Below are 13,755 nucleotides of genomic sequence, written 5' to 3'. Positions count from 1 at the left end.
TCTTTGGTGACATGCTGTGTTGGCCTAAACTGCTTCTTTGGTGACATGCTGTGTTGGCCAAAACTGCATCTTTGGTGACATGCTGTGTTGGCCTAAACTGCATATTTGATTATGTGCTGTGTTGGCCTAAACTGCTTCTTTGGTGACATGCTGTGTTGGCCAAAACTGCATCTTTGGTGACATGCTGTGTTGGCCTAAACTGAATCTTTGGTGACATGCTGTGTTGGCCTAAACTGCATATTTGATTATGTGCTGTGTTGGCCTAAACTGCATCTTTGGTGACATGCTGTGTTGGCCTAAACTGCATATTTGATAATGTGCTGTGTTGGCCTAAACTGCATCTTGGGTGACATGCTGTGTTGGCCTAAACTGCTTCTTTGGTGACATGCTGTGTTGGCCAAAACTGCTTCTTTGGTGACATGCTGTGTTGGCCAAAACTGCATCTTTGGTGACATGCTGTGTTGGCCTAAACTGCATCTTTGGTGACATGCTTTGCCCTATGTTGCTCTGATAAACTGTGATGAACTATGTGAGGTTGCATGAAGGTTTACTGTACAATGTACTTTTAAAAATTATTTATCACAAATCAGCTGAAGCTGGCTAGATTCTATTTGACTGCTATTCTTTGAGACTTTTTTTGCTTGTCTTCGTCACAGTTCAAATAGCAGCATTAGTTGCATATGATTTTCCCATCATTCAGCTTCATAACTTGTCATGTTTGTTTTTGTTCTATTAGTAAAATAATGATATGATTTCATTGCATGTAATAGTGAAGTTTCTGCTTATCCTGTAGCAAACCTTACTACAGACTTTGGAATTTGCTTCAACATAATGAACCCTATCTGTGAAAATTTTCATGCAACAAATAAGCTGCAGAACCAGAAATCAAAACAAAATCAGCACTTAGGTTGTCTTGGAAACACTTGGAAATGAGCAGAGCATAGATGTGACACTTTTAACATTTGAAACCAAATAGGATAAAACTAAAACATGAATTTCACTTGACAAGCTTAATAAACATATATTTATTTCTTAAAAGTATTGTCATTAGTCGGCATTACTAATATCTTAATTTATCAGTATTTCTTCATATAGTGTTATTTACAGTGTATCAGCTACTTCTTTTAAAATAAAGAAAATATAACAGAGGTACGACTTCTTATTAAAAGTTGTGAACTTCATGATGATTTCAAATTTCTGGGCTTAACAACCATATCTGAATGATAAAACAATCAAGGGTCTTTTTTGGAGTGGTTTGTTTTTAAAAAATGGGATCTGCACTTGTACCTGTATTATAGTAGATTTGTGAGTATTTGTGAACACTACAATGAGGAGAGGACATTGTATATTAATTAGTTGATCTTGCATATGATTTGCTGTTCTTGCCAACACTTTTAGCAACTCTGTTTCTGATTTTTTTTTCTTCTAAAACTTGGTAATTATGATATCCAGTGAGTTTTTTTATGAGCAAGATTTATGTATATTCATGAGGTGATTTTGCATCTGATTGGCTGAGGATCTTGCCACTCAGTAGATGGTGTTTCAGGTCGAAATTTAAATAAACTTGCAAAGTAGGTTAATATCATCAAGATGTTGGATGATTATTTTGTATTGTGAGTGAGACCTGTTTATATTCTTGAGGTGATAATGGATCTAGTAGGCTGAATTTTTAATTTACCACTCTAGAGACTGAAATTGATCAAACTTGGTAAATAGGCTTATATAGTATATCATAAGATCAGACTCGAATATGATTATGAGCAAGATTCAAAATTATTAATCACATGATCTTGCATCTGATTGGTTAGGCTCATCTACTCAATAGCAATTATAATTTCTGGTTGGTTGGGCTGATATACTCTAGCAATTAATATTTCTGATTGGTTGGGCTCATCTACTCTCTAGCAATTATAATTTTTGATTGGTTGGATTTATATCTACTCTGTAGCAATTAATATTTCTGATTGGTTGGGTTCATCTACTCTTAGACTAGCAATCAATGTTTCTGATCAGATATTGATATAAAAAAATGTCAAATTGTCCTGTTTTTCTCATTTTTAATGAGTTTGATTATGAGCAAGATCTATGAGGTAATCTTGTATTTGATTAGATGAGCTTGTTGCAACTCTGGAGAGCAAATTTCAACTAAATTTGGCTCCAATCGGATATAAGTGCATATTATTAGATTTCTCCCATACTATAATGATTTTAATGGGAGTACTAATAGTGGATCACTTTATAGGTGATATCACCGTATACTGTTATCTAATGAAAAGGGATCTTTGCCCACCCTCGCAATGTAATAGGGACTGATATTCTGTGGTACCTATTTCTGATTCAGTTTCAGTAAAACTTGGTAAATAGGTTTATACGTGTATCATCAGGATCTGGATGCCTTATATTATGAGTAAGAGATTTACTAGTAAAACTCTAGCATGACTTTGATTATGGGAATTAAACTAACCTGTAAAGCTCTTGCATGACTTTGATTATGAGCAAGAGATTTACTTGTAAAGCCCTAGCATAACTTTTGATTATGGAAATGAAACTAACCTGTAAAGCTCTTGCATGACTTTGATTATGAGCAAGAGATTTACTTGTAAAGCCCTAGCATGACTTTTGATTATGGAAATGAAACTAACCTGTAAAGGGGGCTGTCACCAGTTATTATGTACTTCTGAGAGAGTGACACATGTATGGTGAAGTTTGCATTTGAAACATGCACAGTGGAGAGAATGTTGGCATACCTCTATGCTACTTTGTTGTAATGTGGCTGACATTTCTTTGGATATTGTTCTTATGGAAATTGTACATGTTCTAATCGAATTAAAATGACTACTCCCTTATGCTAAAAAAATCAGCCTAAATTAGTCTAAATTACACTTTCTTTAGAACCTATTAAAATAGGGGAAAATGAATTTTGTCCACCTAGACAATACCAGCTTTTGAAAGTGCAATGGATGAATTAGCAAATATATCAAATGTAAAAAGAGTTATTGGCTCTTTTTTTAATACAATTTACCTGTGAAGTCCACCAAGTGGAGCTAGCAGTTTTTTGAAAGGTTCACATCTGAAGTTAGGTCAAACTGTATATTCTATAACCCATGCTACAACCATCAATCATACAACAAAATAAAGGGAATTAAAGGTTCTTTGAACAATACCTAAATATACAAGGTCTTTTTTAAAAATAGGCCAGTATAGCCAGTGAGGAAACCCAGGTAAATTCTTTTTCTTTAAAATTCTAACCCTATGCAAAATAAGAAACTGTAGGGTGCCACCAAAACTCTTGTATGACTTTATGAGCAACAGACTAACTTGTAAAACTCTTGCATGACTTTGATTATGTGCCTTTAATTTTGTTTGTATCAAACTATCAAACTAAAACATAGGACTTTAACACTGATGATGCCATTGTCACAATTTTGCTGCTGGAACAGTGGCACTTGTTACTGTTCATAGGTAGACAATAAAGATTGAATTACCTAGACTAGACAATACATAATATATTTTCTTCGTGACTGAACTTATCTCTTGTGAACTTTACAGACCCACAAGTAAATGATATTAATGGTGCACAAGCTGTAGCGTCTGAAGGTAAGAATTTTCTTGTCACATAAGCTTTCTATTCATCATTCACTCAGTCATAATATTACAGCATATGGTCAAAAGTTCATGTTATAACCCCCCCCCCAGTAAATAATGGCTGCTGGCATTCACTTGTCTATTTAAACACATGTGAATTAAATGGTTTTTGTAACATTTGATCCACAAATGATTCCTGTCCATTTCCTCTTTCTCTCTCTCTTTGTCTCTATCTTTCTCTCTCTCTTCCTCTCTCTCTCTCATTATATTCAGTCAAACTCTACACCTTCTTTTCAACTGTTTTTATACTCTGCATTCTTTGTGTCACTGTTATTGGGAGGCAGCGATGTTAATGCATAAGTTCTCCAATGCCCTAAAACCATGTTGTTCAACAAAAACTCCATTATATTTGTATCCTCTTTCCCCTCCTCCTACTTAATGCATAAACATTCTTTAAGAATGATTTGATGATGTCGTAGTGGTGTAAACATGAAATGAAAAAATTAAACCCATTTTGATAAAATTGCATAATAATTTTCAAAGCTGGCATGAATGATCTGTTAATGGTTTAAGCACACAAAGGCATCTACAATTGAAAATGACCAATTCCATTCACTTTCTAAACAGGTTTATTCCTTATGTCTTTGTTGTGCGTTTCAGAGGGCAGAATAATTAAACAGAACTGAATTCATGTTGTTATAACTGATAGTAGCACTAAATATGCTTTAAACTGAATCCAGGGTGCATTGATGCTTCTTCACATTGTGCATTACATGTCTGTCTGCAAATTGTTTCTTTGTCTGGACTGTAACTCAGGAATTTTCATGATAATTTATCAAAATATATCTCATGGATAGACCACCACCAGTCTCACACTGAAACTTGAAAGGTAAAGGTTACAGTAATCGAATGCACCACTTGATGACATGTTTTCACTTCTTAATTGTAACTCTAAAACTGCAGTACATATTTAAACAAAAGACGAGTAAGATATACATCTTGACGAGGTAGGGTGTCATACCCTAGCTACACCCCTATTTCAAATGTCAAGTGGCAACAGTGACTAGATCAGGCATCGGCAACCTTTTATAACTGCAATGCCAGGTCTGCTCAGTCATAGAGTGCTGCGTCATTGTGGACCCTTTAATCTAATTATAATTTGTAGTCCATACAATAAAACACTACAATTCGTACTGCTTGTGTTTCCAAAGAGTTTGGCATGCCTTCATTAACAAACATGCAATAGGTTGCTGACACACAGACCAGATGAATGTGTCCATCGTTCTCTATAGAATTCTGAAAGTTGTAGTCGAGGACTCCTTCCATGACAAAAGTTACAGTCCCAATAACAATACTTCTTTCCTTTGTAATAATTCTGAACATTATGTGTATATTGTTGGGTTACCATTAAATAAATCATCATATTCTAATGCATATTCATGGTGAAATATTTAGTATTATAGTTATAGAATGACAAACTACACCAGGTGTGAACAGTAACAATTGTGACTATTACAATGTGCAATCCCTTTACCCAGTGATTCCTTTTTTTAAAAAATAATCAAGGAAGATTAATTTATATTAGTTTCCTTAAGTAGATTATTTCCATTTCAAGATATACATTTTCAGTTTGGAAGAAGAAGAAAAAAGACCAGATTCATTTACATTTCTATTACATATTTAAGCAACACAGCACAGCATACTATAATCACTTTTTCCTCAGACAAACTTTGGTTTATTTGCCTTCATGGACATTATTCCATGTATTTTGATGATGACTTTCATATGAGCACAGCAGAAACTATACATCATAATTAATTCTAACTGATAGGAGTACCTGAACTATAAGGGTGCAGATACAAATATGTATAACTTTTAATCAATGATACTAGAACAAGGAATTTATTTATTTATTTTCATTATAGTTTTCAAATTAACAAAGTCTAAAAGATCCATATTTTCTTTTTGAATTAACCTCTCAATATGTAGTTGTAAACCGTATATTGATCTTAATGCACTACATCATTCCTGCAAACTGATTTTATACATTACTTCCTTTTATTTTCCCAGTAAAATCACTGGGCCCATAGGAGTTGAAAATGGTCTCTCATTTTTTCTTCAGTTACTTTACCCAATCACAAGAAATTAGGAAAACTTCTACTACTATGCAAATCCAAATCCAGCCTCACCCAGGCTAAAACGTTTCAGGTTAAAAGCCAAAAATTATCTGCCCATCTAAGTGGCAGTTAGAGTGATCTCCCCTTGATAACAGAATCTGTGCTAAATCCTGTGTAATTATCAGTTATTACTTCCAGTTGTGCTGAGTAACACACTACAGACAAGCCTAACTACATAAAGCATAGGTGGAAGGGATTAAGTCCCCTATCGTGATGCATGGGATTCCTAAAAATTATGTGAGCTATACTGTATCTGAAACAGAAATAAGGAACCAAGTCCCCAGACCTTTATATTGTTGTTTGGGATTTTCTGAAGTGGTGTTCTCAATGAAAAACCCACGTTTAAGTTCAACATATCCTAGGCTGACTCATGTATTAACCGACTCATTATCCTGCAAGAAGGAATACAAATGGAATGGTCTCTTCATCCATCAGTTTTCACTCAGTAGATGCTCGAAGGGATCAACCCATGATGGACCTATTGGCAACAAGGTGGAATGCCAAAATCCAACCTTTGTCTGACTTTTCCAATAGGTCTCAATTATCGATGCTCCTACTAGACCGGAATTTACAAATGTATATACTTCTCCAACACCTGAAGCTGATACAGGAATCAAAAGAAGATAGTGTCTCCTTATCCTGATTATTCCACTCAAATGGGAAATCTTGAATCAGTCTCATCAATCTCACAACATAATTGCCAGGAATTGAGATATTCCCTCATCTGCATTAAGCAACCACGATCATGGCAGGTGTTTCAGACCAACCCAGAGTTACTGAACCTGCATGTCTGGATCTTATTAATATACGTCCTTAGGAATAAACATTTCTAACATCAAGCAGTGGAGAATCCCTCAAGTGAGATGGCCATCCACCTTAGAGGTGTATGAAGGCAATTGAATATTATCTCCTTGGAGCACACAAGAGCTCTTTATACCAATGCAGACTTCCATACTTCAATAGCTAACTTTCTATAACCTTCTAATAGAAACGGCACCAATCACAATTAAACCTACCATTCCATGATCACTGGCACACTGTATTATCATGGAAGATGGGATATCAGACAAACCAAAGCATATCTGTTCATCTACTCATTTTGGATTTCACCTGTCCAATGACACTGGATCCTTTGCCCTAGTGGAATTTATCATGGTTATTAACCTGACTGAACAATACAACATTTTAACTTCTCCCAAGAGCTTAACTAGTTCACTTCTCATATAAATCCTGCCTTCTCACTGCTTTGGCAATTGTCAGGCAAAATCAGTGAATTCATTTCCTATTGGTGGACCCATCTAAATGCAGTTCCAGCAAGATGGATCAGAATCACTTTTTTGAAGCACCTTGCTTTCATTGCCAAGAACAGGTTACCTTTCATGGGTAATCATATGTTGGTAATAATTCCTATGTATTCTGGACACTTCATCTCGAGGTCATATACAGGACCCAGTGTGAGCTCGGAAGTGGTATTTCAGGAAGACCGAGCCATTGCATTGAGGCAGATAACTCCTTGTTTTGCATTCAGACGAGGGGAAGGATGATAAATCAACACAGACACTTTTGTCCTGAATAAAATGGGCTATCTTTTTGACATATCAGAATAACCCCACACCAATGAATTTGCTTAACATATTGGCTCATGAAGTTGGGATAGTCAACACAGTATTGCATATGAACAAAACTGTTCTCTAACACATGTCATGGGATGGAGATCCAATTACACATCTCAAGTTTTTATCAGAGATATTGCATCCTAAAAGACTCAGTTTGATTGGAAGGAACATTTACCCATGGTTCAGATGGTTACCTTTATGGGTCATTCAACAGATTCATAAGGATGCAGCTTCATGACTTCACTGGATTTGTGGGAGGGAAAATTTTCCCTTTCAAAGCTACTCCCTGATATATGGAGTCTATTTTCCAGTCGGGTAATCTAGAAGCTGTCACACATATTTTAAGGGACTGGAGATGGTCTCTCAGGGGTAAGGGGATGTATCTCCCTCCATCTCTTACCTATTCTCATAAGGTATTATGATTGGGTAATGTATTTGAAGAAGAAACCAATTTTTTTCTTGTAAAATGTTTTTTTGATAATACTTATCCAGTTTTAATGCACATGTACTTTCCCAGCCTCCCCACATTACATCCATATAGAGAGCATACCTTCCACTCCAGTAGTGAGTGATAATTTTGCAGAATTTGGCACCAATCCTGGTATCAAGTGGAGATTACTCCAACTGCCACCTAGGTGGAAGATAACTTTTAGCTTTTTGATAAAAGGAATTTAGCCTGGGCATGGGGCTGGGTGTTTGATTTGCAAGGTAGTTGTAGTTCTCCTAAGTTATTATGATTGGGTAACTATTTATTGAAGAAACATATTTTACTAGAAAAATTGGTTTCTCTTGTCAGTGGGATTTCTCAGCCACATTAAATGTAATCTCTGCCTGGCTTGAACAAAGCCTTTTTCTAACCAAACAGACTTAAGTTTAGCTATCTTTTACATGGATTTGCCATACTGCATCACAGATATTTTTATTCTGCAATAATTTTGAGGACTTCATAGACTGAAACAAAATTGAAATTGAGCTGTGTGACCCCGCCCCCACAAACTTAACTTTACCTTTCCATAAAAATCCCCAAATTTTCAGAATTAGAATTTCCCAGATATAGTCATTGTATATCTGAGAATTTTAAATTTGCTTTGACTTTTATATAATGACTCATTGACTGTCTTGATATCACAATGCTAGTGTCCATCTGGACAAACATACCTCATTTAAATGTATTTCTTGTGGTATCATTACTGTATGTACTTCCTTAAAAGTCAAGTAAAACTGCAAATTGCTCAGACCCAGATCTGTTGCATCATGTTTGGGCAGATCTGGGTCTATGCAGATTATTCAGATTAATCAATAAAATATAGACCTTCACCTGTTGGTGCATTATATGATAGCATATCAAGGTCTATGTTTTTTCAGTTGGACTCAACTTGTAAGTGAGGATATATGGTAGCTTTAGATATATTTTAACATTACAGTTTATACAGCTATTATACACACATATACACTTCTCTTTTTTTATGATTGATGTGTCTTGTACCACTAGTAATTTTCTTGAAAAGTATCAATTAATGCCTTCAGATCATGTGAGGTTTGTAAGTTGTTGATGCATGTTTAAAAAAAAATAGACATTTTAAATTTCATATCATGTATATCAGAATGTTTTTGCATCACTAAATGTTTCTAATTTAATATATTTGTGACAATATTTTCTCCCTTTGGCATCATACATATCATATGTATTTTGGCATAATGTATATTATCCGTATTTTGGCATCATGTATATTATCTGTAATTTGGCATCATGCATATCACATGCATTTGGCATCCTGAATATTACATGTATTTTTGCATTATGCATATTACTTACATTTTTCCATCATGCATGTTTTATGTATTTTGGCATCATGCATATTACATTTATTTTGGCTTCATGCATATTATCTCTCTTCTGGCATCAGGCATACTGCATGTAGTTTGGCATCATGTATATCACATATATTTGGCATCATGCATATTACATGTATTTTGACATCATGTATATTATCAATGGTTTGGCATCATGCATATTACATACAGTTGGCATCATACATATTACATGTATTTTGTCATCTTGCATATTACATGTATTATGGCATGACATGAATATTATATGTATTTTGGCATCATGCATATTACATGTATTTTTGCATGGCATCATGCATATTACACGTATTTTGGCATCATGTATATTATCTGTAATATGGCATCATACAATATCAGATTTGGCATCATGTATATCACATGTATTTTGACATCATGCTTACATGTATTTTTTAATAGTGTCTTGCTATTAATATGCATAATATTTTTATTAATTCATTTGTCCTGCTTAATAAAATACTGTGCTTATTAAAATGTTTTCAATACTATTTTGACAAGATGTAATAATATTCTGCAGTTGAATCTGTGCTAAAGACCTCCCTTGAAGAGAACACACAATTTGATTCTTGTTTATGCTTTTGAAGCTGAAAAATCTGTAGTAAAGGACCATCACTGTTTAGAAACCATTTTGCAGGTTCTGTCTTAAGACAGTTCTCTATTGTTAAAACAAAATGTGCTTAATATCATCCTTGTATTTAATTTTCCAGAGCCAGTATCCAGTGCTAGTAGTAATTTTAGGATTGAAGCTTTGGTCGATGGATGTGTCACCCTAAGCACCATTTCTGGCACTAGCTTTGATAGTGATAACACTGTAGTAAAACAGATAGAATCTGTTCAAAACAACGATAATACTGAAGTAAAACAGGTGGAGGATACTGATCAGACTGAAAGAAAGGAGTTAGAGTTAAATCAGCATCGTAGTGTTGAAGAGAATCCTCAGAGTGGAACCAATGGTTGTAAGTAATATGTACAGACTGTGCAAATGTTGGATAGAGCACAATGTCTTGACTGCGAACAGTGGTTAAGGCATTTGGAACATCTTTGTCTCTTTCATTTGAAATTTGAATGTACACATTCTCAGAACGAGACTCTGATGTGTAGGGGTGAAATGATACACTTGTGCTATGTATCAATAAGATTCCCAATATGCTGTCTACAATATGATACATTATTGATACACATGTGAACTTCATGGTCCTCTCAACTGTGGAAGTTCAGTCAGTTGTAGATGGTGCTCTTTTAGGTGTATTGATTTAATGGTTGTATTTTCAGTATGCAGACAGACAGACAGACAGACAGACAGACAGACATATATTTAGCATCTATTTATATACCATTCACATCCTGGACAAGATAACAAAAAAAACTTTAAAACAGACTACATATTAGTTGCATTGATTTTTTCGAATGTTTTGGGCCATTTACGGCAGGCTCCATTTGAACGGATACAGAACTCACTTGAGCCACTACACCCTTTGTTTTGCACTGCATGAATGCTTTAAAATACCTTATTACCAGTTTCATGTCTCACTGAACCTTAGAAGACATTATTATATTATCTTCAAAACAGAAGAAATGATGCAGTTTCTTCGTGCAATGAAATCTCATCTGGAGCAAGTCTGGATATGGGAGTGGGAATGCATACCAATAAATTTATCACATTGTACTTTCTGCAGACAAAAAATTCTGCTTTTGCCACAGTTACTTGATTTTGTTAGTGAAGAAGGAAAACTATTGACAACACCCACTCCCATTCTACAAAATAAAAATAATAAAAAATTTACAGAAGGTAAATTTCATATGCAGATTGAAATCTTCCCCTCTCCCATGGTTGATTTTGTGCTAACTTTATGTATTCCATTCAGCCACTGATTAAATATATCAGCATAAAAAGATACATTCCAAATTTGTTGCCCTTGTACGATTTAAGCAGAGTTGCTGAACGATTTCATCTGATGAGGGGAGCTTTCCCTCTTATCTCCAAACTAAAGGGAGAGTAGAAAGAAGGAGTGGGAGGAGCTAACAGCCATAGTTAAACATTTACCTAACACTTAAGTATCCATCTCTCTTTCTTCCTGCTCCACTCGGTTAGAGCTATATTGAAATCAAAATCTTTAATGGGTGCATTTTATGACATCTCCAAATTTGAATATTCCTTGCATATTTAATCACTTATGCATCAACATTGCACATAAATTACAAAATTACGAACTTAGCCATTCCTTAACAGTTTGTAAGAAATTTCTGAAACCCTTGTTAACTCATTAACCCCTGGTGCCTCGTTTACGCGTCAGGAGGTAGTAGCCTACTTCCGAGCTCTATAGTGTCATAGTCATTTAAAATGCACTAAAGTGGGTGGTATTATAGAAAGGTAGGCAGAGGTAGCTCTACAATGATGCCAAACATTCTGGACTTTCTGTTGCACTACAAAATACAGACGGAAAAACATAATTTTTGGACCCTATTTTTTCCATAAAAAATTTGCCAGTTGTCAGAATCTGATTTTGTGTCCGGATTTTAGATTTTTTTGCCCTCAGATCTAAGGCATGCTGGTCTGAACTGCACACATACAGATGAATCATTGCAAAAAGTAGGATAAGATGAGCATTTGGAATCAAAAGTGGTCTGGATACGAAAATAATGGGTCTGTTAAGCAACAAAAAAAATCTCCAACTTTTACCCTTCTGCTCATGCGTGAGTGAAATAGCCAATAAAATGACATTTGTAATACAACTAAGTATTACGTTAACCGGAAATCTCTTGGAAGTTGATGTATTAGGATGTATTCAGAAATAGCCCCCAGAATTTGTTTCCTACCTGCATTTCAGGCGAAAATCACAAAAACCTCCAGTGATTAATGAGTTAAAAGATGTCGCCTCTAGTTGTATAAGCAATAAAGCTGTTGATTGTTTCTGAATGTACTGTTTCTTATCCCTGTATGAATGTTGTTCTGTGCTTCTGTCTGAGAGGCATATACATACCTAGCTTAGCTTGAATAAGTTGGGAAACTGTTCTTTATGGTTCTTATATACTATTTTCCTGAGTTCACAGGTATTATATTTTATCTGCTCTAAAATAAGATTTTTCACTAACATAAGCTCTGCCAAAGTTTCACTTTCTTAAATCAGTTTTTTACTGACTATTAGGCCACATTTCTCATCTGTTCCATAATGCTGTATTAGGGTTTATAAGCCGATCAATACAACAGTCGGTTTCTTCATACACAAATTTTGATCATATAAAGTTCTTTACTTCGTAATTTAATTTTTTTTTAAATTCTTATTTATTCATTTTATCTTAACCATGATAGGGATATATAGTTGTGTTGCACATGATCCCACAGGGTGAGAAAAGAAATGAAAATTACATTCTGCTTTTGAATTGTCTTAAATAAGGCTCTGTATTCTTCCATTTATACACGTATTTTCAAAGGGGCATTGACCAGCATGCTAGCTTTGTCCATTGACATCCTATTTCACACCATTGTTGGGCACAGTCACTCACTGTTATCTCAGCAATACTTTCTCGGCTCCAATAATCTGATACACTTCATAACTTTCAAAATTATTGTCATCATCACTGTCACCAACCGAATGAAATTGCTCATCTGAAAATGAACCATGCTGGGAATCAGCTGTTTGGGGTTTTCTAGGTAGCCCATATTTAAAACAAGCATTTGTAAAACTTCCTTATTGCAAGGTTCAAACTATGACATGATGCTTATTCCAGGGCACAATGTGCCAATTTAATATAGCTTAACAACCATTACGTCAAGCTGTATAAACAGCTGCATACCTGAAGAACAGATGTCATGACAAGTGCTATGATGCCTCTACTGGTGAGACTTACGGCACTTTAAAGGTTAAATAAAAATTTTATACTGCACCAAGTACATTTTCATATTCATGACTGTCAACTAATTTGTGGGAGTTCTCACACATCACTGTCCTCCAAGTGTGCAAATTCATACAAATTTTGCATTATTCACACAATCGCACGCCCAGGCAGTATCTCTATTTAAGTAATTTACGGATCAATTAAAGACCACTTTTGCGTGAGGTTTCTCTGTTGCTTTGCTAATATTTCCTATTTGTCACACAGGGAACAAGGTACATTAAGTTCTGATGGGTGGTTATTATTGACCTGGACTAGCTAGTCCTAGACTGAAAAAACAGTAACCTCTTGTGAGGATTCAGTGTAACATATTTCATTGCATGACACTGTTACAGCAGCTTTCGAATTTGACCATTGCTGACAAGATGCAAATCAAATCAACACAGAAACTTTGCATAAAAGTGGCTATTAAACAACATGTAAAGTACTTCATTATACATGTGGAACACATTTGGAAAGTCTCCTTTATGCTGAACCTGCTGCCAGGATAAGATAATTTGCATGGAATTGGCGGGTGGGGTTGGGGTGCAGGCAGATTGTGAACGATATCACTCTGTTAATTTGTAGAAAGTGAGTGAACATTCTTAATAATCTTTTTCATTCTTAGTAACAAA

At 35.1% G+C, this 13,755-nt stretch overlaps 1 protein-coding gene across 1 annotated transcript in view; it reads left to right on the top strand.

The window, feature by feature from the left end:
- LOC149782120 (uncharacterized) overlaps window positions 1-13,755 on the top strand; it is an 83,382-nt gene that overhangs the window by 42,821 nt on the left and 26,806 nt on the right. The window contains exons 12-13 of the mRNA XM_089935069.1: window positions 3,550-3,597; window positions 9,955-10,203. Coding sequence (XP_089791195.1) covers window positions 3,550-3,597; window positions 9,955-10,203 — 297 coding nt within the window. The remainder of the gene's footprint in view (window positions 1-3,549; window positions 3,598-9,954; window positions 10,204-13,755) is intronic.

The sequence above is a fragment of the Sinohyriopsis cumingii genome, chromosome 15 (genome assembly GCF_028554795.1).
Source record: "Sinohyriopsis cumingii isolate HCF-2022 chromosome 15, ASM2855479v2, whole genome shotgun sequence".
Taxonomy (NCBI): domain Eukaryota; kingdom Metazoa; phylum Mollusca; class Bivalvia; order Unionida; family Unionidae; genus Sinohyriopsis; species Sinohyriopsis cumingii.
This window is presented reverse-complemented; position numbering and strand designations above follow the sequence as displayed.